Source organism: Bufo gargarizans, chromosome 1 (genome assembly GCF_014858855.1).
Source record: "Bufo gargarizans isolate SCDJY-AF-19 chromosome 1, ASM1485885v1, whole genome shotgun sequence".
Taxonomy (NCBI): domain Eukaryota; kingdom Metazoa; phylum Chordata; class Amphibia; order Anura; family Bufonidae; genus Bufo; species Bufo gargarizans.
In genome coordinates, this window is record NC_058080.1 from 289,287,482 (window position 1) to 289,312,030 (window position 24,549).

At 42.1% G+C, this 24,549-nt stretch overlaps 1 protein-coding gene across 2 annotated transcripts in view; it reads right to left on the reverse strand.

Annotated features, from left to right (window-relative positions):
- Positions 1-24,549, reverse strand: part of RBPMS (RNA binding protein, mRNA processing factor) — a 238,605-nt gene that overhangs the window by 131,133 nt on the left and 82,923 nt on the right. For both annotated transcript variants that reach the window (XM_044304518.1, XM_044304512.1), the window contains exons 2-3: positions 6,321-6,398; positions 36-74 (exon numbers count right to left, since the gene is read on the reverse strand). In XM_044304518.1, the coding sequence (XP_044160453.1) occupies positions 36-74; positions 6,321-6,398 (117 nt within the window). The remainder of the gene's footprint in view (positions 1-35; positions 75-6,320; positions 6,399-24,549) is intronic.

Genomic DNA, 24,549 nt, shown 5'->3' on the forward strand with positions numbered 1-24,549 from the left:
TTATGTACTCCAACATGTTCATGGACTTTTCTTACCTGCTTCGATGTAAGTTTTATTAAAGAACCTTCATAACCCTGCAACAAAAGAGTGGATATTGTCAGCATGCAAATAGTTGATTTGATTGCTATATCATTAAAGGGGTTCTCCAGGAATTAAGAAAATGAAAATACTTAAATATTAGTTTATTATAAATATATTCCCAAATACCTTTCATTAGTTATAATGGCTCGTTTTGTCTAGGAAACAATTATTAGGAGAAACAAAATGGCTGCCGTACTATAAGTACAGACAAAATCTGTCTTAGGGTCCATTCACACGTCCGTTTTTTCTTTCCTGATCTGTTCCGTTTTTTGCGGAACAGATCAGGACCAGATCAGGACCCATTCATTTTCAATGGGTCCTGGAAAAAAATCGGACAGCACAATGTGTGCTGTCCGTTTCCGTTGTTCCGTTCCGCATGTCCGTTTAAATATAAAACATGTCCTATTATGTTCCTGAAAAATCGGATCCTGGTACAATGCAAAGTCAATGGTTCCGCAAAAAACGGAAGACATTCGGATGTCATTCCGTATGTCTTCCGTTTTTTGCGGAATCCGTTCCTGGAAACACATAGCAAATATTTATTTTTTTTATTTATTTTTTTCAAAGAAATCCAAACAACTTTATTTGATTATTGAAATGTATACATGTTTCCGTTTTTTGCGGATCCGCAAAAAACGGATGACATACGGAAACATTTTCAGGAACAACGGATCCGCAAAAAACGGACCGAAATTCGGATTATAGAAAAATACTGACGTGTGAATGTAGCCTTAAAATCACACAGGAGGACTTACACAAGTTACTTCACAACACTGACGTAAAGAGCTTCCTCATCCTCCTCTCCTGCTTTTCAGGGATTATGATCCTGATTTACAGATTATAAGAATTTCAGCTGAATCTTTGTAGGAATGGAGGAGACATGAAGTACAGAGAGGATGGACAGTGGTAATGTGAGATAATGGAGACTGGGTACAAGTGCTGCTTCTCATTATCCACATCCCCACCTCCTCTCTCTACTTCATGTCTCCTCATGAACTCCATTCCTACAGAGATTCAGCTGAAGATCTTATCCTCTGTATTCCCAAAAATATGAACAAGACAGCACTACTCACTGAATACTTTCAGCTCTTCCGTTTTGTGGCAGTGCCCACAGTGTTGAGTCCTGGCCTCCGGAACGCCTCAGGGATTTGCAAATTTATAGAAAACTGCGGCGCTCCAATGTCATAGAAAACTTCAGAATTCGGTGTAAATAAAAGGTGAAGTTTTCTATGACATTGGAGTGCCGCATTTTTCTATAACTTTGCAAATCCTCTGTATTCAGGATTAAAACCCCTGACAAGCAGAGCAGAGAGGAGGATGAGGCAGCTGTTTATCTCAGTGTTGCAAAGTAACTTGTCCTCCTGTGTGATTAGGACAGGTTCTATCTGTACTAATAGGAGGGCGGCCATTTTGTTTCTCCTAATGATTGCTCCCCAGACAAAACGAGCCATTATAACAAACAAAATATATTTAGGAACCTATTTATAATAAAGTAATATTTAAGTATTTTAATTTTCTTAATTCTTGGAGAACCCATTTAAAGGGGTTGTTTGAGATAATGAAAAATCTCGAACAAGCCCTGCAAAAGTCTGAAATACAAAATTAGAGTATGCTCACCCCTTCCTCCAGTGCCATTTTCTGTGGCGGTGGCCCGTCCTTCTGCTGTGGTACACAGCATGTGACGGCTGCAGCCAATACCTGTCCTCAATGGTCTAACACTGAGGACAGTGATTGGCTGCGGGGGTCATGTGCTCTTCATTGGCACATCACCACTAACGTTTTTAAAAAAGCAGCGGCAGGAGGACCTGACCATAACATAATAATTTATTATACATTATTAGAGGACTTGTCTGAGATTTTTAATAGTCTCAGACAACCCTTTTAAACGCATATAGATTACAGAAATAAAAAACTATACAATGCTGATGTAAAGCAAATTTCCTGAGAGTTGTAGATATAGACAAAGTGCAGTAATATAATACTACCCCAGCAGAGCCAAATACCACAGTTAAACAAGAATTTCTGCTGGGGTATACAGACGTGGACAAAATTGTTGGTACCCTTTGGTCAATGAAAGAAAAAGTCACAATGGTCACAGAAATAACTTTAATCTGACAAAAGTAATAATAAATTAAAATTCTATAAATGTTAACCAATGAAAGTCAGACATTGTTTTTCAACCATGCTTCAACAGAATTATGTAAAAAAATAAACTCATGAAACAGGCATGGACAAAAATGATGGTACCCCTAACTTAATATTTTGTTGCGCAACCTTTTGAGGCAATCACTGCAATCAAACGCTTCCTGTAACTGTCAATGAGACATCTGCACCTCTCAGCAGGTATTTTGGCCCACTCCTCATGAGCAAACTGCTCCAGTTGTGTCCGGTTTGAAGGGTGCCTTTTCCAGACTGCATGTTTCAGCTCCTTCCAAAGATGCTCAATAGGATTGAGGTCAGGGCTCATAGAAGGCCACTTTAGAATAGTCCAATTTTTTCCTCTTAGCCATTCTTGGGTGTTTTTAGCGGTGTGTTTTGGGTCATTGTCCTGTTGCAAGACCCATGACCTGCGACTGAGACCAAGCTTTCTGACACTGGCTAGTACATTTCTCTCTAGAATTCCTTGATAGTCTTGAGATTTCATTGTACCCTGCACAGATTCAAGACACCCTGTGCCAGACGCAGCAAAGCAGCCCCAGAACATAACAGAGCCTCCTCCATGTTTCACAGTAGGGACAGTGTTCTTTTCTTGATATGCTTCATTTTTTCGTCTGTGAACATACAGCTGATGTGCCTTGGCAAAAACTTCGATTTTTGTCTCATCTGTCCACAGGACATTCTCCCAGAAGCTTTGTGGCTTGTCAACATGTAGTTTGGCATATTCCAGTCTTGCTTTTTTATGATTCGTTTTCAACAATGGTGTCCTCCTTGGTCGTCTCCCATGTAGTCCACTTTGGCTCAAACAACGACGGATGGTGCGATCTGACACTGATGTTCCTTGAGCATGAAGTTCACCTTGAATCTCTTTAGAAGTCTTTCTAGGCTCTTTTGTTACCATTCGGATTATCCGTCTCTTAGATTTGTCATCAATTTTCCTCCTGCGGCCACGTCCAGGGAGGTTGGCTACAGTCCCATGGATCTTAAACTTATGAATAATATGTGCAACTGTACTCACAGGAACATCTAGTTGCTTGGAGATGGTCTTATAGCCTTTACCTTTAACATGCTTGTCTATAATTTTCTTTCTGATCTCTTGAGACAGCTCTTTCCTTTGCTTCCTCTGGTCCATGTCGAGTGTGGTACACACCATATCACCAAACAACACAGTGATTACCTGGAGCCATATATATAGGCCCAATGGCTGATTACAAGGTTGTAGACACCTGTGATGCTAATTAGTGGACACACCTTGAATTAACATGTCCCTTTGGTCACATTATGTTCTGTGTTTTCTAGGGGTACCATCATTTTTGTCCATGCCTGTTTCATGAGTTTATTTTTTTACATAATTCTGTTGAAGCATGGTTGAAAAACAATGTCTGACTTTCATTGGTTAACATTTATAGAATTTTAATTTATTATTACTTTTGTCAGATTAAAGTTATTTCTGTGACCATTGTGACTTTTTCTTTCATTGACCAAAGGGTACCAACAATTTTGTCCACGTCTGTATATTGTGGTGGACTGTGCTATTTGGTTCTGCTGGGACAGTATATTGTGTTGCGCTGTGGAATTTGGTTCTGCTGGGGCAGTATATTGTGTTGCGTTGTGGAATTTGGCTCTGCTGGGGCAGTATATTGTGCTGCACTGTGGTATTTGGTTCTGCTGCAACAGTATATTGTGCTGCACTGTGGTATTTGGTGCTGCTGGGGCAGTATATTGTCCTGCACTGTGGTATTTGGTGCTGCTGGGGCAGTATATTGTGCTGCACTGTGGAATTTGGAGCTGCTGGGGCAGTATATTGTGCTGCACTGTGGTATTTGGTGCTGATGGAGCAGTATATTGTGCTGCACTGTGATATTTGGTGCTGCTGGGGCAGTATATTCTGCTGTACTGTGGTATTTGGTTCTGATGGGGCAGTATATTGTGCTGCACTGTGGTATTTGGTGCTGCTGGGGCAGTATATTGTGCTGCACTGTGGTATTTAGCTCTGATGGAGCAGTATATTGTGCTGCACTGTGGTATTTGGTGCTGATGGAGCAGTATATTGTGCTGCACTGTGGTATTTGGTGCTGATGGAGCAGTATATTGTCCTGCACTGTGGTATTTGGCTCTGCTGGAGCGGTATATTGTGCTGCACTGTGGTATTTGGCTCTGCTGAGGCAGTATATTGTGCTGCACTGTGGTATTTGGTGCTGCTGGGGCAGTATATTGTGCTGCACTGTGCTATTTGGTGCTGCTGGGGCAGTATATTGTGCTGCACTGTGGTATTTGGCTCTGCTGGGGCAGTATATTGTGCTGCACTGTGGTATTTGGCTATATATAACGCATATAGATTACAGAAATAAAAAACTATACAATGCTGATGTAAAGCAAATTTCCTGAGAGTTGTAGATATAGACAAAGTGCAGTAATATAATACTACCCCAGCAGAGCCAAATACCACAGTTAAACAAGAATTTCTGCTGGGGTATATATTGTGGTGGACTGTGCTATTTGGTTCTGCTGAGGCAGTATATTGTGTTGCGTTGTGGAATTTGGTTCTGCTGGGGCAGTGTATTGTTCTGCACTGTGGTATTTGGTTCTGCTGGGGCAGTATATTGTGCTGCACTGTGGTATTTGGTGCTGCTGGGGCAGTATATTGTGCTGCACTGTGGTATTTGGTGCTGCTGGGGCAGTATATTGTCCTGCACTGTGGTATTTGGTGCTGCTGGGGCAGTATATTGTGCTACACTGTGGTATTTGGTTCTGCTGGGGCAGTATATTGTGCTGCACTGTGGTATTTGGTTCCGATGGGGCAGTATATTGTGCTGCACTGTGGTATTTGGTGCTGCTGGGGCAGTATATTGTGCTGCACTGTGCTATTTGGTGCTGCTGGGGCAGTATATTGTGCTGCACTGTGGTATTTGGCTCTGCTGGGGCAGTATATTGTGCTGCACTAAGGTATTTGGCTCTGCTGGGGCAGTATATTGTGCTGCACTGTGGTATTTGGTGCTGCTGGGGCAGTATATTGTGCTGCACTGTGGTATTTGGTTCTGCTGGGGCAGTATATTGTGCTGCACTGTGGTATTTGGTGCTGCTGGGGCAGTATATTGTGCTGCACTGTGCTATTTGGTGCTGCTGGGGCAGTATATTGTGCTGCACTGTGGTATTTGGCTCTGCTGGGGCAGTATATTGTGCTGCACTGTGGTATTTGGCTATATATAACGCATATAGATTACAGAAATAAAAAACTATACAATGCTGATGTAAAGCAAATTTCCTGAGAGTTGTAGATATAGACAAAGTGCAGTAATATAATACTACCCCAGCAGAGCCAAATACCACAGTTAAACAAGAATTTCTGCTGGGGTATATATTGTGGTGGACTGTGCTATTTGGTTCTGCTGGGACAGTATATTGTGTTGCGCTGTGGAATTTGGTTCTGCTGGGGCAGTATATTGTGTTGCGTTGTGGAATTTGGTTCTGCTGGGGCAGTGTATTGTTCTGCACTGTGGTATTTGGTTCTGCTGGGGCAGTATATTGTGCTGCACTGTGGTATTTGGTGCTGCTGGGGCAGTATATTGTGCTGCACTGTGGTATTTGGTGCTGCTGGGGCAGTATATTGTGCTGCACTGTGGTATTTGGTGCTGCTGGGGCAGTATATTGTGCTGTGCTTTATTGTTTGGTTCAGCTAGAGAACCAAATACCAAGGTGTATCACAAAATACTGACCCTTTCTGTTATTGCTAGCCCCACTCACTTGAGTTGACCCTGACTACTCATGATGGCCCCACCACCTGTCGATGTGGGTTCGCGTACAACATAGGGTCACTTTGAATTCCCAGTCTATCCCTGCGCCCACCCCAGACAGCCGCTACTCTGTCTACCACTTGCCTCATCCTGGCCCTGATAGGGAGTATTCAGACTCGGTGCTTACGGTCGGCACCAGTTGTAAATACAGGCCTGAAAGAGGCTGTCAAGTGTTATATAATGTCTGAGTTACATTAATTATAGGCTAACCCTTGTAAGGGTTAATGTTACCCTGTGCAGCATAGTACAGTCCTTCCATATAAATGGTGATATTAAAAGAGAAGTTACCTTAAATGGCCTGAATAACAAGTACAGCTCTCGTGGCTTTATGTCTAATGGCAATCCACTAACAAACAGCGTCCTAACCTATAAAAGACAAAAGAAAAGAAGAAAAATGAAAAAACATTGACAAATGATTCTTTTTATTAATTGTCTATAGAAAACCGTAATATCTGCATATGTTGCTACAATGTATTTCACACACTTTTAATTACATTTCTACAAATATATTGACCTCTGGCACTCCAGCTGTTGTGAAACTACAACTCCTAGCATGCTCTAGTTCACTTATATGGGAGTGAACAACCAAGTGTGCATACTGAGAGTGGTAGTTTCACCACAGCTGGAGTGCCGAACATTGCTGATCCCTGCAGCATAGTGTATAGATTGATGGGCTCCCGGATGGGGTTAGCATCCAATACTATTAACCAAAATGTGGCTGTGAAAAAGTCCTATCAAGGCTGGGTTTTAAAGGAGGGGAGAAACTACAAAGAGTATCTCACTCTAGAGGACATTACATTGCAGGCCCATTGCCCTTAATCAGGCAAATGTATTTCCTTCCCCTGTGGTGGCGCTACAAGATGGCAGGGGATGGTTGGGAGTCAAAGCATCAGGGAATTAGCCAGCAGAACAAACACTCTGGAGGAGAGTTATCAAACTGGTGTAATGGAAAACTGGCTTAGTTGTCCAGAACAACCAATCAGATTCCACCTTTCATTTTCCAAAGGAGCTCTGATAAATGAAAGATGGAATCTGATTGGTTGCTAAGGGCAACTAAGTCAGTTTTCCTATACACCAGTTTTGATAATTCTGCCACTCTGTATCCATGATATAGTCATATAATGCACAAATTATGGTGTATGTGTGGACACAGAAGCCTCAGCACTAATCATGAGACTGAATTTTTTTCCCCCCATACACATATCCAGTGGGTGATGACCAAGTGGTTTTGGCCACTTCACAAACCACACAATTGTGTGGTGCCTCAGGGATTCGGGTAGCCCACTGCTGCCCCTGACAGCTGGATCCCCCACTGCATCAGTGTCGTTAGGATTCAGATACAATTGTGTGGTGCCTCAGGGATTCGGGTAGCCCACTGCTGCCCCTGACAGCTGGATCCCCCTGGATCCCCCACTGCATCAGTGTCGTTAGGATTCAGATACAATTGAATACCACAGTGTTCCACCATTGTGGTTTAGCGGAGGCAGACGCAAAGAGGTGGGTCAGATATTGGGCCAGTAAGTACTGCATGCAACACTGGGCCAATAAATAGAACCTGCAATATTGGGTCACTAGGTACGGCAAGCAATATCAGGACTACAGATGAATGAATTTCTTCATATTCATTTCGGGCCTGAATTCAAGTTCACAGAAAATGTGTGTATTGCACTCTGGGGTCTCCTAGGCTATTTTTTCTCTCTTGTTTTCCTCTCTTTTTTCCTATCACATCAGTGTCTAAGCTCAGAATTACGTCTATGCTTGGGACCTTACATAGTGCATTCTCCCTCCTGATTGGCTGTGAGCCTGACTGCAAAGCATTATGGGCAAGCCCGCTGGCCCCAGTGTAAAGTGATTCCATACCCTGTTTCCCTCACTAGAGTACTGAATTTAGTATGTAAAATGGTGACCAATCTCCTTTAGGAGACCAGTCCAGTGTGGAGACTTACAGGAAGTACTCCATGGTACCCTGCCAAGGCCCTAAAACCTCAAACCTACTGATAACACGCATTGCTTGAATATGCTGCATGTTGAGAAGTGTAAAATTCACATTAAAAACATTCCACTGAATCCCCCCACAAGAAAAGTGTACGGACAGGAGACTCCCCCACTGTGAGAGAGAAATAAATTGCCTTCCATAAGCAAGAGGATAAAACAGAGGTATGGCTGTTCGCCTAATCTAGGTCATGTACAGGTTTCAATAGCTGTACTAGATCAGGTGCATTCTTATCTCCATCTCCTCCCCCCAAAAAACTAACAAAACCCTTGAGCTATGAAAGGCATTTTTAAAGAGTAAAAACACAACAGTCTTCTTGAGGAATGTTTCTAAACCTTTAAATCCTTCTATGTAATGATTAACTTTTATGGCGGCTACTCCTAATTTGAAGATGAAAGGTTTAGGATAGGGAGCATATGGACAGGCATGAGTGATTTTGGCAGGAAATCAAACTGTTAGCTCTTTGCCATAGTAAATACCTTTTGCCTTTCAAACCTTCACATTTGCTTAAAATAAATAATGGAAAAAATAGACACAAAGTCAATACCTAAATAGATAGGGATAGATGACCATATGGAATCAATATTAATAGTTCAGGAAAACACAAACACTCACATAATTAAAGGGTTATTCCCATTTCAGACACTGGGGGCATATCTCTAGGATATGCCCCCAATGTCTGATAGGTGCAGGTCCCACATCTGGTCTCACATAGCCGGGCCAGCGTTCAGCAATTTTCAGCACTCTCATAGGAATGGATAGAAGGCAGCTGCACATGTGCGGTGCACACCTATGCTTAGAATGGAGCCCACAAAGTCCCGCAGGGTGCACCGCGCATGTGCAGCTGGCTTCTATCCATTCCTATGAGAGTTCCGAAAATAGCTGAACGCTGGCCCGGCTATTTCAGTCAGCCCTATAGAAGTGAATCGAGCAGTGACCGAGCTTGCGCAGTGTGCTTCCCATTCATTTCAATGGGGCAGACGGGAATAGCCGTGCCAGAGCTCAGCTATTTTCGTCACTCTCATTGGAATCAATGGAGGGCAGGTGCTTCCTCCAGGCTTTGCGGGCTCCCTGTAAGCATAGGTGTGGGTCCCAGAGGTGGGACCCGCATCTATCAGACATTGGGGGCATATCCTAGCAATATGCCTCTAATTTCTAAGATGGGAATACCCCTAATGCAATGGGCTGCCAGCATACTGTATTCTTAGTGATGTAAGGATTGCTCCACCTGCTTGGCCATGGAAACCAATACCAACAGTTTCTGGGACAGTTTTTGTGCTGATGTTAATGCCAGTGGAGGTTTGCCATTTGAATTTGCAGAGTATTGATGACTTATGTACTATGCGCTTCAGCATTTGGCAACTCTGCCCTTTAACTGTCCTGGTCCCTCAGGTGACTGGTGTCAGGAGATCAGAGAGACTGGCTGAGCGTGGCGGAATCTCACAGCCTCCTTGATTTCTCTTTATTCAGTGTTGATAGTGTTAATGACATCTTCCCTTTTCTCAGCTGTTGCTCAGTGGTCATCACTTCTACGCTTTATAGTCTGACCCCACCCTTCTGACTATGTGGTAGATAGCTTCATTTGGGTTTGGCTGAGCTGGTGTGAGGTCATCTCTGGTGTTCTTGTTCTTCCATCTCTACAGAAGTTAAGTGTCGCATTTGTTTGTATTTGTTATATTCCCTGTTGTTGTATCTGAGTCTGAGACAGAGACTTCCATTCATCCATCTGGGGAGGAATGGGTTGTCTTTGGTCCTTAACTTATTCTAACTTATTCCAGGGCCTTATAGGGAAATCAGAGCCTAGGTATCCTGCATATGAATATTCCTACCTTCAAGGTCTATTCATATTGATAGGTAGTCAGGGCCCGGATTAGGGTTGTCTAGGAGGTGACCTGTTCCTTCCCTAGTTTGCAGGCCCAGTTACTGTTCTCCTTCCCTCCTGTGTTCAGTGTGGAGTCCCCCCCCCTCCCCCCACTGATCGTAACTTTATGTGGTCTGCCGCTTCATGGCTGAGTTGCAGTGGTCCTTTAACGATTCCACTTTGCAATAATACCATGCACAGTAGATTATGGAACATCTGTGAAGGAAGAAATTTCATGGACTGACTGGCAACAGTGGCATCCTCTTACAGCACCACACTCTTTAGAAAGCCGCATTATTTTACAAATGTTTGTAAGGGCAGACTGCATGACTTGGTACTGGATTTTATACACCTGTGGCAATGGGACTGAATAAAACACCTGAGTTCAATGATTAAGAGGTGTGCCCCATTACCTTTATCCATATAGTGTATAAATCTAATGTACAACATGCTGTCTGGAGATTTTCCTGCATTACATGGTGACAGGACTTGGGCTTCTTTCAGATGGCTGTAAAGCAATGACATTTTAGTGTCTGTCCATAACAGTTTTACTGAAGGAACTCCAAAGTCCTTTCAAATAAAACCCTGGTTGACATGGTAGGTATAAAAATGGTTTCATGAACCATTGCCTTTCCCCCCTTAAGTTTATACAGTGCTAAATAGCTGAAGTGTTTTTACACTGCATATGTTCATTTTTAATGTAGAACGAATCAAAGTTAACATAGTGTACTTTGATCCGAATTTCAGGAAAAATTCTATTCCTGAAGCTGAATTTCCTCGTGATTAGTGGTAACTAATACATTTTCCATGAAATGGCAGGAAAAAAAAAAATCTCAAGAGAATTCACACTGGATCTTCAGTGCTCAAATCGATGAGGTAAGTACAATTGAATTTTTTTTTTTTTAACTGAGTAACCAGTGAAAGGCTTTAATATTGATCTCAGATGCAGCGATCAACTTGGCATCTGGGGAGTTCGATTTGTCTTCTCTATAGCACGGTAACAGTAGACTGGACAGTATTTTCAATTTACTTTAGGGAGGACCTGTGACCTCAAAATACAGTACAATCTGCAGGCAGCATTTAATAGAGCAGGTGGAGCTGAGCACATTGATATATAGCATTTTTGTGTAAAGATTCAGTAAAACCTGTAATTTAAACATTTAAATATCTGCACTTTCTGATCTCAGTTGTAATCTGTGATTGATAACACGCCATGTGTATACATACAGTAGTTAGTCACTGATAGCTGTACATGGGGATGGTCTTAAGTTCAGAAAAAGCTGGAGTTTAAATGTATAAATGACAAGTGTTTCTGAATCTTTTCCCATACAACTATATATCAATCTGATCAGCTCCTTCTGCTGTATTACATGGTGTTTTCACATTGCACTGCATTTTGTGGTGTCAGGTCCTCTTTAAATGCTTTATTAGTGGTGTACTGATTGATGTGCCATCACAAAAAGGGGAAAAAATTAGGAACTGAGCAAACGGCCTTGCTTCAATTCCAAACTCTATATTGGTTCTCCTCAGTTTACCACAACTGAAACATATTAGTACAGCAGATCCTTTTTAATTCCTCCTTTAAGAACCACTCCCATGTTTTTTCAGACTTCAGTCATGGTCCATATTGGAACCAATGACAAAGTTTAGAGGTAGGTGGAGCATCCTTAAAAATAATTTTAGGGATTTAGGTCACAAGCTTAGGGCAAGGACCTCAAAAGGTAGAGTTTTCCGAAATATTACCTATACACGAGCCACACAAGAAAGGCAGCAGGAGATTAGGGAGGTTAACAAGTGGCTCAAGAACTGGTGTAGGAAGGAGGGGTTTAGGTTCCTGGAGAAGTGGGCCGACTTCTCTGTCGGCTACAGGCTCTATTGTAGGGATGGGCTGCACCTCAATGGGGAAGGGGCAGCTGTGGTGGGGGAGAAGATGGCTAGAAGACTGGAGGAATGTTTAAGCTAGGGTCTGGGGGGAGGTGAATTACGTTATAGGATGGGAATATAGTGCAGATAGAGACCGGTGGCAAGGTAATGGGACTGGGGGAGGAATGGAAGGAGGGACTAGAACAGTTCAGAAGGAAAAGGTGTAGGGTAAAAAATATACATAAACCTCTTGTATCTATACTAATGCCAGAAGCCTGACTAATAAAACTAGTCCTGTCTAAAGCTCACACTCTGAGAAGATACAAGTGAGGGACATGAACATGTGGAGACACTGTGGGTAGAAATACATGGAAGCAAAAACAATAAAATACTAATAAGAGTTTATTATAAACCACCTAATATACGAGAGTCCACAGAAAATCTGCTACTAAATGAGATAGACGAGGCGGCAAATCATATAGAGGTCGTTATTATGGGGGACTTGAACTACCCAGATATAGACTGGGAAACTGAAACCTGTATATCTCATTAAGGAAACAGGTTCTTGGCAATAACCAAAGACAATTACCTTTCCTAACTGGTTGAGGACCGGACTAGAGGGACTGGACTTAATATTAACCAATAGACCTGACAGAACAACCGATGTGCAGGTTGGGGGACACCTGGGAAATAGTGACCATAAAGTAATAACCTTCCAATTGTCATTCAAAAGAGTGTTTCTTCAGGGAGGAACAAAAATACCAAACTTAAAAAAAAGTTAGATTTAGCCAACTAAGAGAGGCCTAACTAACTGGGACAACGTCCTCAAAAATAAAAATACAGCCACAAAATGGGATATTTTTAAAAGCATCCTAAAATCTAATTGTGAGAGGTACATGCATTATGGGAATAAAAGGTTAAGGAACAAGAAAAAAACAATGTGGATAAATAGAACTGTAAAGAAAGCAATAAATGGCAAAAATAAAGCATTTAAATCACTAAAAAAGGAGGGTAGCGAGAAAGATTAATTGCCAAAAAGAGCAAAGCTAACCCTAAAATGTTCTTCAATTATATAAATGATAAAAAGTATAAATCTAAAGGTGTCAGCCCTTTACAGAGTGATGAGGGGGGAGTTGCAGAGAGCAATGAGGAGAAAGCAAAGCTACTAAATATTTTTTTTTCTCCACTGTATTCAATTAAAAAAATAAACTGTCACATGAAATTGAGAATGTAAAAATAGATTCCCCATTAAAAGTGACCTGTTTGACCCAGGAAGAAGTACAGAGGCATCTTTAAAAGATTAAAATAGACAAATTGCCAGGACCAGATGGCATATACCCTTGTATAGAGAATTAAGTACTGTCATAGCCAAACCCTTATTTATGATATTTAAGGACTCTATACTGACAGGCAGTGTTCCACAGGATTGGCGCATAGCAAATGTGGTGCCAATATTCAAAAGTGTCCAAAAACAGAGCCCGGGAACTATAGGCCGGTAAGTTTAACATCTGTTGTGGGTAAACTGTTTGAAGGTTTTCTAAAAGATGCTATCTTGGAGTACCTCAAAGAAAATAAGCAAATAACTCCATATCAGCATGGCTTCATGAGGGATCGGTCATGTCAAACTAATTTAATCAGTTTCTATGAGGAGGTAAGTTCTAGACTTGACAGCGGCAAATCAATGGATGTCGTATATTTGGACTTCTCCAAAACATTTGACACTGTACCGCATAAAAGGTTGGTATATAAAATGAGAATGCTTGGACTGGGAGAAAATGTCTGTATGTGGGTAAGTAACTGGCTCAATGATAGAAAACAGAGGATGGCTATTAATAGTACACACTCATATTGGGTCACTGTCACTAATGGGGTACCACAGAAGTCAGTATTGGGTCCTATTCTCTTCAATATATTCATTAAATGATTTTGTAGAAGGCTTGCATAGTAAATTTTTTTGCAGATGACACTAAACTGTGTAAAGTAATTAACACTGAAGAGGACAGTATACTGCTACAGATGGATTATCAAAATTAGGTTTATTCACTTTAGAAAAAAAGACGACTGAGGGGAGATCTAATAGCCATGTATAAATATATCAGGCGTCAGTACAAAGATCTCTCCCATCATCTATTTATCCCCAGGACTGTGACTGTGACGAGGGGACATTTTCTGCGTCTTCTGCACAAACATAGAAGAGGGTTCTGTACGGTAAGAGCAATGAGGCTATGGAACTCTGTGCCTGAGGAGGTGGTGATGGTGAGTTCACTATAAGGCTACGTCTACACAACGACATTTGTCGCACTAATGTCGCGCGACAATTTTTATAATGGCAGTCTATGGTGTCGCACTGCAACATGCAACATGCTGCGACTGCGACGCAACAAATGTTGCAGTGTAGTTGTGCCCTATCTGTCGTGCAACAACGTCGTCGTGTAGACGTAGCCTCAGAGTTCAAGAAGGGCCTGAATGTATTTCTGGAGTTTAATAATATTACAGACTATAGCTACTAGAGAGGGGTCGTTGATCCAGGGAGTTATTCTGATTGCCTGATTGGAGTCGGGAAGGAATTTTTTTCCCATTAAGTGGGGAAAATTGGCTTCTACCTCACAGTTTTTTTTTTTTTTTTGCCTTGCAGGATAACCGGCCTGAACTGGATGGACAGCTTTGTTTATACTAAAATTCACATGTTCATTTTCTGTTACTATATCATGTGACTTCGTTAGGACTGATCATTCAGTACTTATACTTTATGTCTTCCCCAGGAAGCCAGTTTCTTTCCTTCCTGTGCAGATAGAAACTATAAGCAGAATATGAAGGAAGATTGTCATCTGCTGCATCTCCACCCCTCAGCAGCCCTTCATTCCTCCCACTACAGCCCCCACCTCCTCCACACCAGCATAGAATGCTTAAAATGACTAAGCTGCAAGGTTATGTGACCAGATCAAGTCAAATAGGTTACACTTGGCAGATAAATGAAGCAATCAGAAAATGTATAAATATACGTTAGCTACTCAATAAACCCCTTTATATTAGGAAATTAGACATAAAATTTAACCAGATGAGTGCATTGATGAGAATACAGACTGCCAGGAGAAGGATCAATGGGTAGAAACATTATTATTATTATTAATTATTATAGCGCCATTCATTCAATAGTGCTGTACTGTACATATGAGAAGAGGTATACATACAATTGCACTAAGCATAAACAAGACGAGTTACAGACTGGTACAGAAGGACACCCTGTTAGCCGTTCAGCCTCATCAAGTCCATAGGCGGCCTGTTCGCCTTTAGAGAGGTCTGAGTCCTCCAGCCCGGCTCAAACCTCAAATCCCAGCACAGCCCTTAGTTCACAGCACACAGACTCCTGAGCTCCACTGTCAGAGGGAGGTAAATCCACACACCTCGCAGTCCTGGCTGTTTTTTATGCCTGGCAAAACCCGGCCTGGAACATGGAGAGTAGTCACCCACCCAGCACTTTGACTAATCCTAGTAAGAGCCGTCCCGGATCAGCTATAACAGCCATGGTAAATCTTTAGGTGTCAATGAGCAATAGCTGCTGCTGACACATAAAATACAGGCTCTTACTTCACTGAGGCCAGGAACCTCGGTGACACATACCGTCCATCCACGATGTTTCCAGGTACCTTCTTACAATGTATATAGCACCAGCATATCACACAGCCCTGTACAGCAATTCTCATCATTATTGTGCACTAGCTCTATTTTAGGTTCAATGGTCCTTTCACCCTGACCTGGCATTTCCTTCCCAGCTATGCAAATATAAAGACTTTACATAGAGAGCACACAGCGCAAAGAGGAAGTTGAAGTTGGATCCATAAATAAAGGAAACAGTTGGTAGCATTATGTAAAGTTTTTTCCTAGCACTATTCTTATGTCTTCGGATTAGATGGTAATATTATTTTAAGCTGTTCCTGATTTTAAGCCTGTGACATATTTTTATTGCAGGATAATTTAACGTGATCCCACCCTACCTTATACTTACCCGGTCCTTTCTGATCCATGGCTGCATATTCAGGTTCCAGAGCCAGTTCTCAAGACCCTCTCTGAAACCTGTACAAGAAATAATGCTCTACAGTATGTCTATGGATAGATTTATTTAGTTGATACAAGAGGGGCACTTTAACCTTGTAACAGGCAGCAGGGGGAGGAGGGGAGGGCTGCTTTAACCCTTCAGATCTTGGGCTATCTAGCAACTGCTAGACTTGTTGGAAAGATGACAATCTACCGTATTTTTCGCCCCACAAGACGGGGGGGGGGGAATGGCTGCCATTTTTTATATCACTAACACTGATACATCCCCGGCTGCGATGCTGCACAGCTAAGCGATGTATCAGCGGGGAGGGAGGACAGGCTGGATGTCCGGCAACTCGCGGCGGGGGCCCGATGCAGTCACTGTACTCCTACACCGGGCCCCGCCACTCACAGCAGTATTCATATCTAAACAGTAATCCTTAACCTCAAGTAACTAACTTTAAAGCAGCGCTATCCTGTTTAATACCTTACAATTAAGCTCCGGTAACAGGCAGAGCGGGTGGCGGCATAACGTCACTCACTCACATCATGCGCCTGCTCCTCCCACTTTACAATCAAGCTCCTGCCTGCTTTATTCATAAAGTGGGAGGAGCAGGCGCATGACGTGAGTGAGTGACGTTACGCCGCCACCCGCTCTGGCAAAAGTCTTGTCGCTTGTGTACAAATTGACCTGAAGTGCCGCTAAAATATATTTCTAATCAAGATTTTGTTACAAGAAATGGGTCATTTTAATCCCAACAGCTTTTGTAATAATGTTTCAATGCAAAACGAAACTGACAAAAAGTATTCTAATATTCACAGCTTGGTAAAGCCCATTGAGTCAATTTTTGTCAAGACATAAGTGTTGTCGTCTTGTCATATGAGCTTCACCTGTGACTAATAATGGATCAATTAGGTCTCAGGTGTGAGGTATATATAAAAAGAACCCCAGTACACTAGACCTTCACATCAACTGCAACTAGACCTCTGCAAACATGCCTAAGATTCACCCGGAGACTAAAGTGTTGATTATCAAGAGGCTGAAGACCAGATCCACTGCTGATGTGGCAGACACCTTTAATGTGTCTCAGCGTCAAGTTCAGAGGATAAAAAAAGATTTGAAGAGATTGGAGACCTTTTGGACAAGGCCAGGTCAGGCCGACCCCGCAAGACAACTGCTCGAGAGGACCGTTTGTTGGCTTGAAAATCCAAGGCCAGACCATTTTCCACTGCAGCAGAGCTCAACAAAACCTGGTCACCTGAAGTCCCTGTGTCAACCAGAACAGTTTGTCGGATTCTGTCTCAAAATGGCCTCCATGGTCGAATCAGTGCCCATAAGCCAGCACTAAACAAAAGACAATTGAAAAACCGTGTGGCATTTGCCAAGGGCCACAGCCTGCTAAAAGGATGGACGCTGGAAGTGGCAGAAGGTGGAATTTTCAAATGAATCTTCTGTTGAATTATACCACAGTCGCCGCAAATATTGCAGGAGAGCTACTGGAACCCGCATGGAGCCGAGATTTACCCAGAAAACAGTGAAGTTTGGTGGAGGCAAAATCATGGTCTGGGGTAACATCCAGTATGGGGGTGTGCAAGGGATCTGCAGGCAACATCAATAGTCTAAAATACCAAGAAATCTTAGCTACCTCTTATATTCCCAACCATAAAAAAGGCCAAATTCTGCAGCAGGATGATGCTCCATCGCATACTTCCTCCTGCACATCAAACTTCCTTAAGGCGAAGAAGATCAAGATGCTCCAGGATTGGCCAGCCCAGTCACCAGACATGAACATCATTGAGCATATGTGGTGTAGGATGAAAGAGGAAGCATGGAAGATTAAACCAAAGAATATTGATGAACTCAGGGAGGCATGCAAGACTGTTTTTTCTTTGCTATTCCTGATGACTTTATCAATAAATTGTATGAATCCTTGCCAAACCGCATGGATGCTGTCCTTCAAGCTCATGGAAGTCATACAAGATATTAAATTTGGATATCACAGCACCACTACTTAATTTGCTGACATATTTTTGGATTTGCAGTAAAGTTGTTCAATTTCTGTATAGGCGACAAAACTTTTGTCTTGCCAAAATTTGACCTGTCTTGATTAAATGATAAATCTTTTTTCAGTGAAACTAATTTATTTCAGTGCATTAAACATCATTTGGGAGGGCTTTAGCTTTTCATATGAGCCATTTCTAACAACAATTGATTAATTAAAAGGCAGGTTAATAGCAGGAGTTTCTACAAAATAGAGAAGCGACAAGACTTTTGTCAGGGACTGTATAGTGTCATCCACAGATCCCCCCCATAGCATGGTCATCCACAGATCCCCCCCATAACTGTGCCATCCACAGATCCCCCCCATAACTGTGCCATCCACAGATCCCCCCATAACAGTGTCATCCACAGATCCCCCCATAACAGTGTCATCCACAGATCCCCCCATAACATTGTCATCCACAGATCCCCCATAACATTGTCATCCACAGATCCCCCCATAACATTGTCATCCACAGATCCCCCATAACAGTGTCATCCACAGATCCCCCATAATAGTGTCATCTACAGACCACCATTAGTTCAAAACCCACCAAAAGCACACCTTTTGGTTCAAATTTTTCTTTTCTTATTTTCCTCCTAAAAAACCTAGGTGCGTCTTATGGGCAGGTGCGTCTTATAGGGAGAAAAATACGGTAAGTTTTAAAACAATGCAACATCTCATACAGGAAAAAAAGACCAGTGCTGCTGTCTTGGGGTCTGCTGCACTGCCAAGCTAGTCCAGTGGTCATCACACATTCTCCACTTTATGCCTTTCTACACTATATGTCTTCTTGGCATTGTGCCTGTATTGCACAACGTTACAAGGTGAGTGTCTATTTAGCTCCCCTACCCCTTCTTTACAGTCACAGTTTTTTGTGCTATGAGGCACTGTGTGTGCATTTATTTCTAATTACAGCTTTAAAATAAGACCAGGATCACAGTATTAGCTCCTTAACATTCATAGATATAACCTTTAGAGTTTGTGTAGGGAGTGACAGCAGCTGGAAGGAGGCTTCAGCTGCTTTCACTCCCTACTTGATTTCTGAAGGATATATCTCCCTACAGCAGCTAATGCTTCAAACAAGACCAGGCTCACATCTCTAGCTGCTACACAGCATATGAAGGTATATAATAAAAATCCACCTGCACTACCGCTTAAATAGCTTATGCCACTTTCTCAAACCACCATAAAGAGAGAGCCACTGCTGGGCAACCTATATATGGGTACACTGCACGTACCTGGTCAAACAAATTTACTTGTATCGCAGGAAGTATTGAATGGTACCCGCGCTGGTATTGGAATTCTATTTTAGTAAATAATCATTGGTCATAAAGTCAGAAAAATTTACTTGCCATCGCAGACACATATGGAGGAAAGAAACTTGGTCCTGCTCCCTGTCTTGTAGGGTCGCGATGTTCCTCCTCTGCTGCTTGTGCTTACACCCAAGGAAGCGTGCAGCTCCGGCTGGTAGCTAACGCATGCGTGGGGAAGCTGGCAAGTAGTTACTTTGAAGAAAACACTCTTTCATGACCCCAGGGGAAGGGTAACATTGACTTCTGGCCATGTTACCTATCCCCTTCTCCCCATCAGACAGATCGCATACTTGTTTTCTGACTGTCACATATGGGGTCTTTTATTTCCAGGAAAGAGGTGAAAATATGAGCATGTGCTCATCTAATCACACCTCTTCACCAAATTGTTTTGACATTTGTAATGTTGTGTGGGGTTGTGATGCATAGTAAAAAAAATAGCATGGTACTATGCTAGCCAGAAAAATGTATGTGATGTTAAATACATTTGTGTTAAAAAATACTAAAGTATTATAGCAGTGATACCTTTATTGGCTAACCAGAAAAGTCTATAGATACAGTGGCGGAAATAATTATTTGACCCCTCACTGATTTTGTAAGTTTGTCCAATGACAAAGAAATGAAAAGTCTCAGAACAGTATCATTTCAATGGTAGGTTTATTGTAACAGTGGCAGATAGCACATCAAAAGGAAAATCGAAAAAATAACTTTAAATAAAAGATAGCAACTGATTTGCATTTCATTGAGTGAAATAAGTATTTGAACCCCTACCAACCATTAAGAGTTCTGGCTCCCACAGAGTGGTTAGACACTTCTACTCAATTAGTCACCCTCATTAAGGACACCTGTCTTAACTAGTCACCTGTATAAAAGACACCTGTCCACAGAATCAATCAATCAAGCAGACTCCAAACTCTCCAACATGGGAAAGACCAAAGAGCTGTCCAAGGATGTCAGAGACAAAATTGTAGACCTGCACAAGGCTGGAATGGGCTACAAAACCATTAGCAAGAAGCTGGGAGAGAAGGTGACAACTGTTGGTGCGATTGTTCGAAAATGGAAGGAGCACAAAATGACCATCAATCGACCTCGCTCTGGGGCTCCACGCAAGATCTCACCTCGTGGGGTGTCAATGGTTCTGAGAAAGGTGAAAAAGCATCCTAGAACTACACGGGAGGAGTTAGTTAATGACCTCAAATTAGCAGGGACCACAGTCACCAAGAAAACCATTGGAAACACATTACACCGCAATGGATTAAAATCCTGCAGGGCTCGCAAGGTCCCCCTGCTCAGGAAGGCACATGTGCAGGCCCGTCTGAAGTTTGCCAATGAACACCTGAATGATTCAGAGAGTGACTGGGAGAAGGTGCTGTGGTCTGATGAGACCAAAATAGAGCTCTTTGGCATTAACTCAACTCGCTGTGTTTGGAGGAAGAAAAATGCTGCCTATGACCCCCAAAACACCGTCCCCACCGTCAAGCATGGGGGTGGAAACATTTTGCTTTGGGGGTGTTTTTCTGCTAAGGGCACAGGACAACTTATTCGCATAAACGGGAAAATGGACGGAGCCATGTATCGTGAAATCCTGAGCGACAACCTCCTTCCCTCTGCCAGGAAACTGAAAATGGGTCGTGGATGGGTGTTCCAGCACGACAATGACCCAAAACATACAGCAAAGGCAACAAAGGAGTGGCTCAAGAAGAAGCACATTAAGGTCATGGAGTGGCCTAGTCAGTCTCCGGACCTTAATCCAATCGAAAACCTATGGAGGGAGCTCAAGCTCAGAGTTGCACAGAGACAGCCTCGAAACCTTAGGGATTTAGAGATGATCTGCAAAGAGGAGTGGACCAACATTCCTCCTAAAATGTGCGCAAACTTGGTCATCAATTACAAGAAACGTTTGACCTCTGTGCTTGCAAACAAGGGTTTTTCCACCAAGTATTAAGTCTTTTTTTGTTAGAGGGTTCAAATACTTATTTCACTCAATGAAATGCAAATCAGTTGCTATCTTTTATTTAAAGTTATTTTTTCGATTTTCCTTTTGATGTGCTATCTGCCACTGTTACAATAAACCTACCATTGAAATGATACTGTTCTGAGACTTTTCATTTCTTTGTCATTGGACAAACTTACAAAATCAGTGAGGGGTCAAATAATTATTTCCGCTACTGTATATATGACTGTATTCAGGAAATGTATCAAGAACAAGACCATACAAACACCAGTCTACCAAAAACCTACAGGCCATCCAGCATATCTAAGATGGGACAGCTTCCATCTAGAACACACAAAGAAATCAATCATTTACAGCAATTCTCTGCGATATATCCGGATATGCTCAGAAACTGAAACACTGAAAAAATCTGCTAACACGGAGAAATACATTTTTTACGACAAGGATACCATCCCTTAATTATGGATGAACAAATCGACAAAACAACAAAGATTCCAAGAAGCAGTCTCTTGAATTATAAACAAAAAGAGAACAACAGCAGGGTGCCCCTTGTGATCACCTACAACTCCACAATGAACATCTTGATGAGAATTGCTGCCAACCTCCAACCAATATTCTACAAAGATGACAAACGTATTTTACAATGACAACCTCTACACTCCTTTATCACGACGAAAGGGGAGCCGGTCACCGCCATGCCCAATGATTGGCCACAGCCAAACTGGATGCTTTCAGTGAGGGAGCCCAGCGAAGCATCGAAGGCAGGAGGAAAAGGAACGGGGAGCCAGCATTGGGAAGCAGGTAAGTAAGCTTCTTTACAGGTCTGGCAAAGTGAGAGGGTTTGCAAAACCATACCCCATTCTTGCACAACCCTTTAAGGAATCTCTTTGTTAGAAGTGCCCTGTCATCACCATCGGAGATGGGCACATTTACTTGTAACATTAAGAAATGCAAAGCCCTTAGCCAATATTAACAAAGGACACTGTCCCCATATCGAATACACAACGGGACTACAAAATCAGTGCCTCATGTGCATCCTCCAATTGTGGTGTACATGATACAATACCCCAATGATGTCATCCATACTGGAGAAACCATGGAAAATCTCTGTTCGAGGATACATTTACATAGGCACACAACAAAGGGAAATTTGTATTCACCTGTGGGAAAACTTCTCTGAACCAGACCACAGTATCATAATGAAAGGCAATTTTAGGAACAGCAGGGAGAAAAAAAATCTGGAAATTCAAACTGATGATAACATTCCAATCATTGAAAAGAAGACACAGTCTAACACCTGGATTTATGACACATTACATGGACACCCTTCCTCCCCCCTTACTATCCACATTTGACAGACTCCAGATCTCTTTACTATCTAAGTCTTAACCTCTATTGCCTGTCCATCTGTAACAATAACCAGTTTTACTGCTCTGTTTTATCTTGATGATGTATCACCCCATGTAGAAATGTATGTAACATATTTTAAATGTTGTGCCTTGCTCCAATTCATTCAACTAAATAGAGCCTGATGAAGGAGCCTCTGTGTTCTGGAAGCTTGCAAACAGAATTTTTCTGGTTAGCCAATAAAGGTATCACTGCTAGAATCCTTATTTCTTTTAGGCCTGTTTCAGACAAACGTGTCCTGTGCAGAGATCACGCTCAGTGTTTGGGAACGTGATTTCCCATTATGTACACTGCTCGTTTCACAGGAGCACACTGCATTATAATTTATTATATGCACTTATATAGCGTTACTATATTCCGCAGCGCTTTTACAGACATTAGCATCCAACTGTCCCCAATGGGGCTCACAATCTAAGTTCCCTATCAGTATGTCTTTGGAGTGTGGGAGGAAATCGGAGTACCCAGAGGAAGCCCACGCAAACACGGGGAGAACATACAAACTCCATGAAGATGTTGCCCTTGGTCGGATTCGAACCAAGGACCCTAGCGCTGCTAGGCACCAATGCTAACCACTGAGAAGGGGTTAATTGCGGCGGATCGAAGCACGCAGTCATAGAGGCTGGGTATGGGATATGGACGGCACCTGCAGCCTGGGTTTGTATTAAGGCAAAAAACTATATTTATTGGTGGCACAGTAAAAATTAGGATTGGACTGTTCTATTATGGTCCAGACTTTCCATAAAATGTGGAATGCACACAGCTTTTTTGGCGTTTTATTTTTTTCGCGTGGTATCGCAATACTTTTTTATGGTATCGAAATCGAATCAAAATTTTGGCATTGCGACAACCCTAGGTAAGACATGTCTTTTTTTTTATTATACCGTAATTATATGTATTTTAAATTTGGCTCCTACATTTTTAAGGTTAGGTGCCAATGGCTCTTTGATATTTTTTTTGTCTGGAGAGCTGTTTTAGTTCCCAGTCTGTCCAACAAGCTGCTCCAGCAGAGAACAGCCTGCCATATTTCACTGGATCCGGCATTGCTGGATTTTGTAGTTCACCACCGAATCTTCATTGACTGTAATTAAGTCCAGTGGTGATCCGGCTGCTTTCAGCCAGACAAAAACTGCTACATGTAACTTTTTGGTCTGGTCAATGGCTGGCACTTGTTCCCGGATGAGGCAGCCAGATCTTCTTGATGAAGATGTGAACGAGGCTTAACTGCCTCACTACATTATAGCAGCTCAGTTATGTTTACACTTCATTTGAGGTGTATGGTCAGCAGAAAAGTTCCCAGATCAAGCACCAGACCTATAGAGCTTTACTGACTGATAGATGCCAAGAGTGTCCTTTTGGCATCTGATGCAGGGGTATGTCTCAGTATACAGTTTTGCATGGAACACGGTTCTTCTGACCTCGGGGTCAGAGGAAAAGTGTTCCACATTAAACGGCTGTTACCTACTTGTGTCTGATTTTCTCTCGCATAATTAGGATTTTTATTCTGAAGTATAAAGGTTACAAATTAAGGACTGGCGAGAGCCACAACTTTTTTCTCCATGAATACACGGTATAGTGATCTTGGACTTTGCTTGGAGTTCAGCACCACAAACTATGCCTTCATTAGCCCCTGTTGTCCAGGGCTTGTAATTGTATTCAGACAGTGCCACTTCTCCTCTTATATATAAATATACATTATTTTTTTTTTACAGTGGGACCTATGGGTGACGTATGCCACTCTATATCTATACAGTGACATATATGAGAGCCTTCTACTAGAAGTATAGGACTTCAACATGAACCTCCAGCAGAAAACCAAAAGTGATGTGAACAGAGTTTTAGGGATCTTTCGTATTTCAAAGTTGCTGACTGTTTCCCGTGACAAACAGGAGAGCTGTAAATGCAGCTGTTGACTAGAACACAACCTAAGTAAGGCAACGTATTAATCTTAATCTACTTAATGAATTAATCTACTAATGTTTGCTTTACAATGAAGCTTTAAAGATTAAAGTTGTGTATACAAAAAGATTTTTCATGAAGATAAGAAGCAAA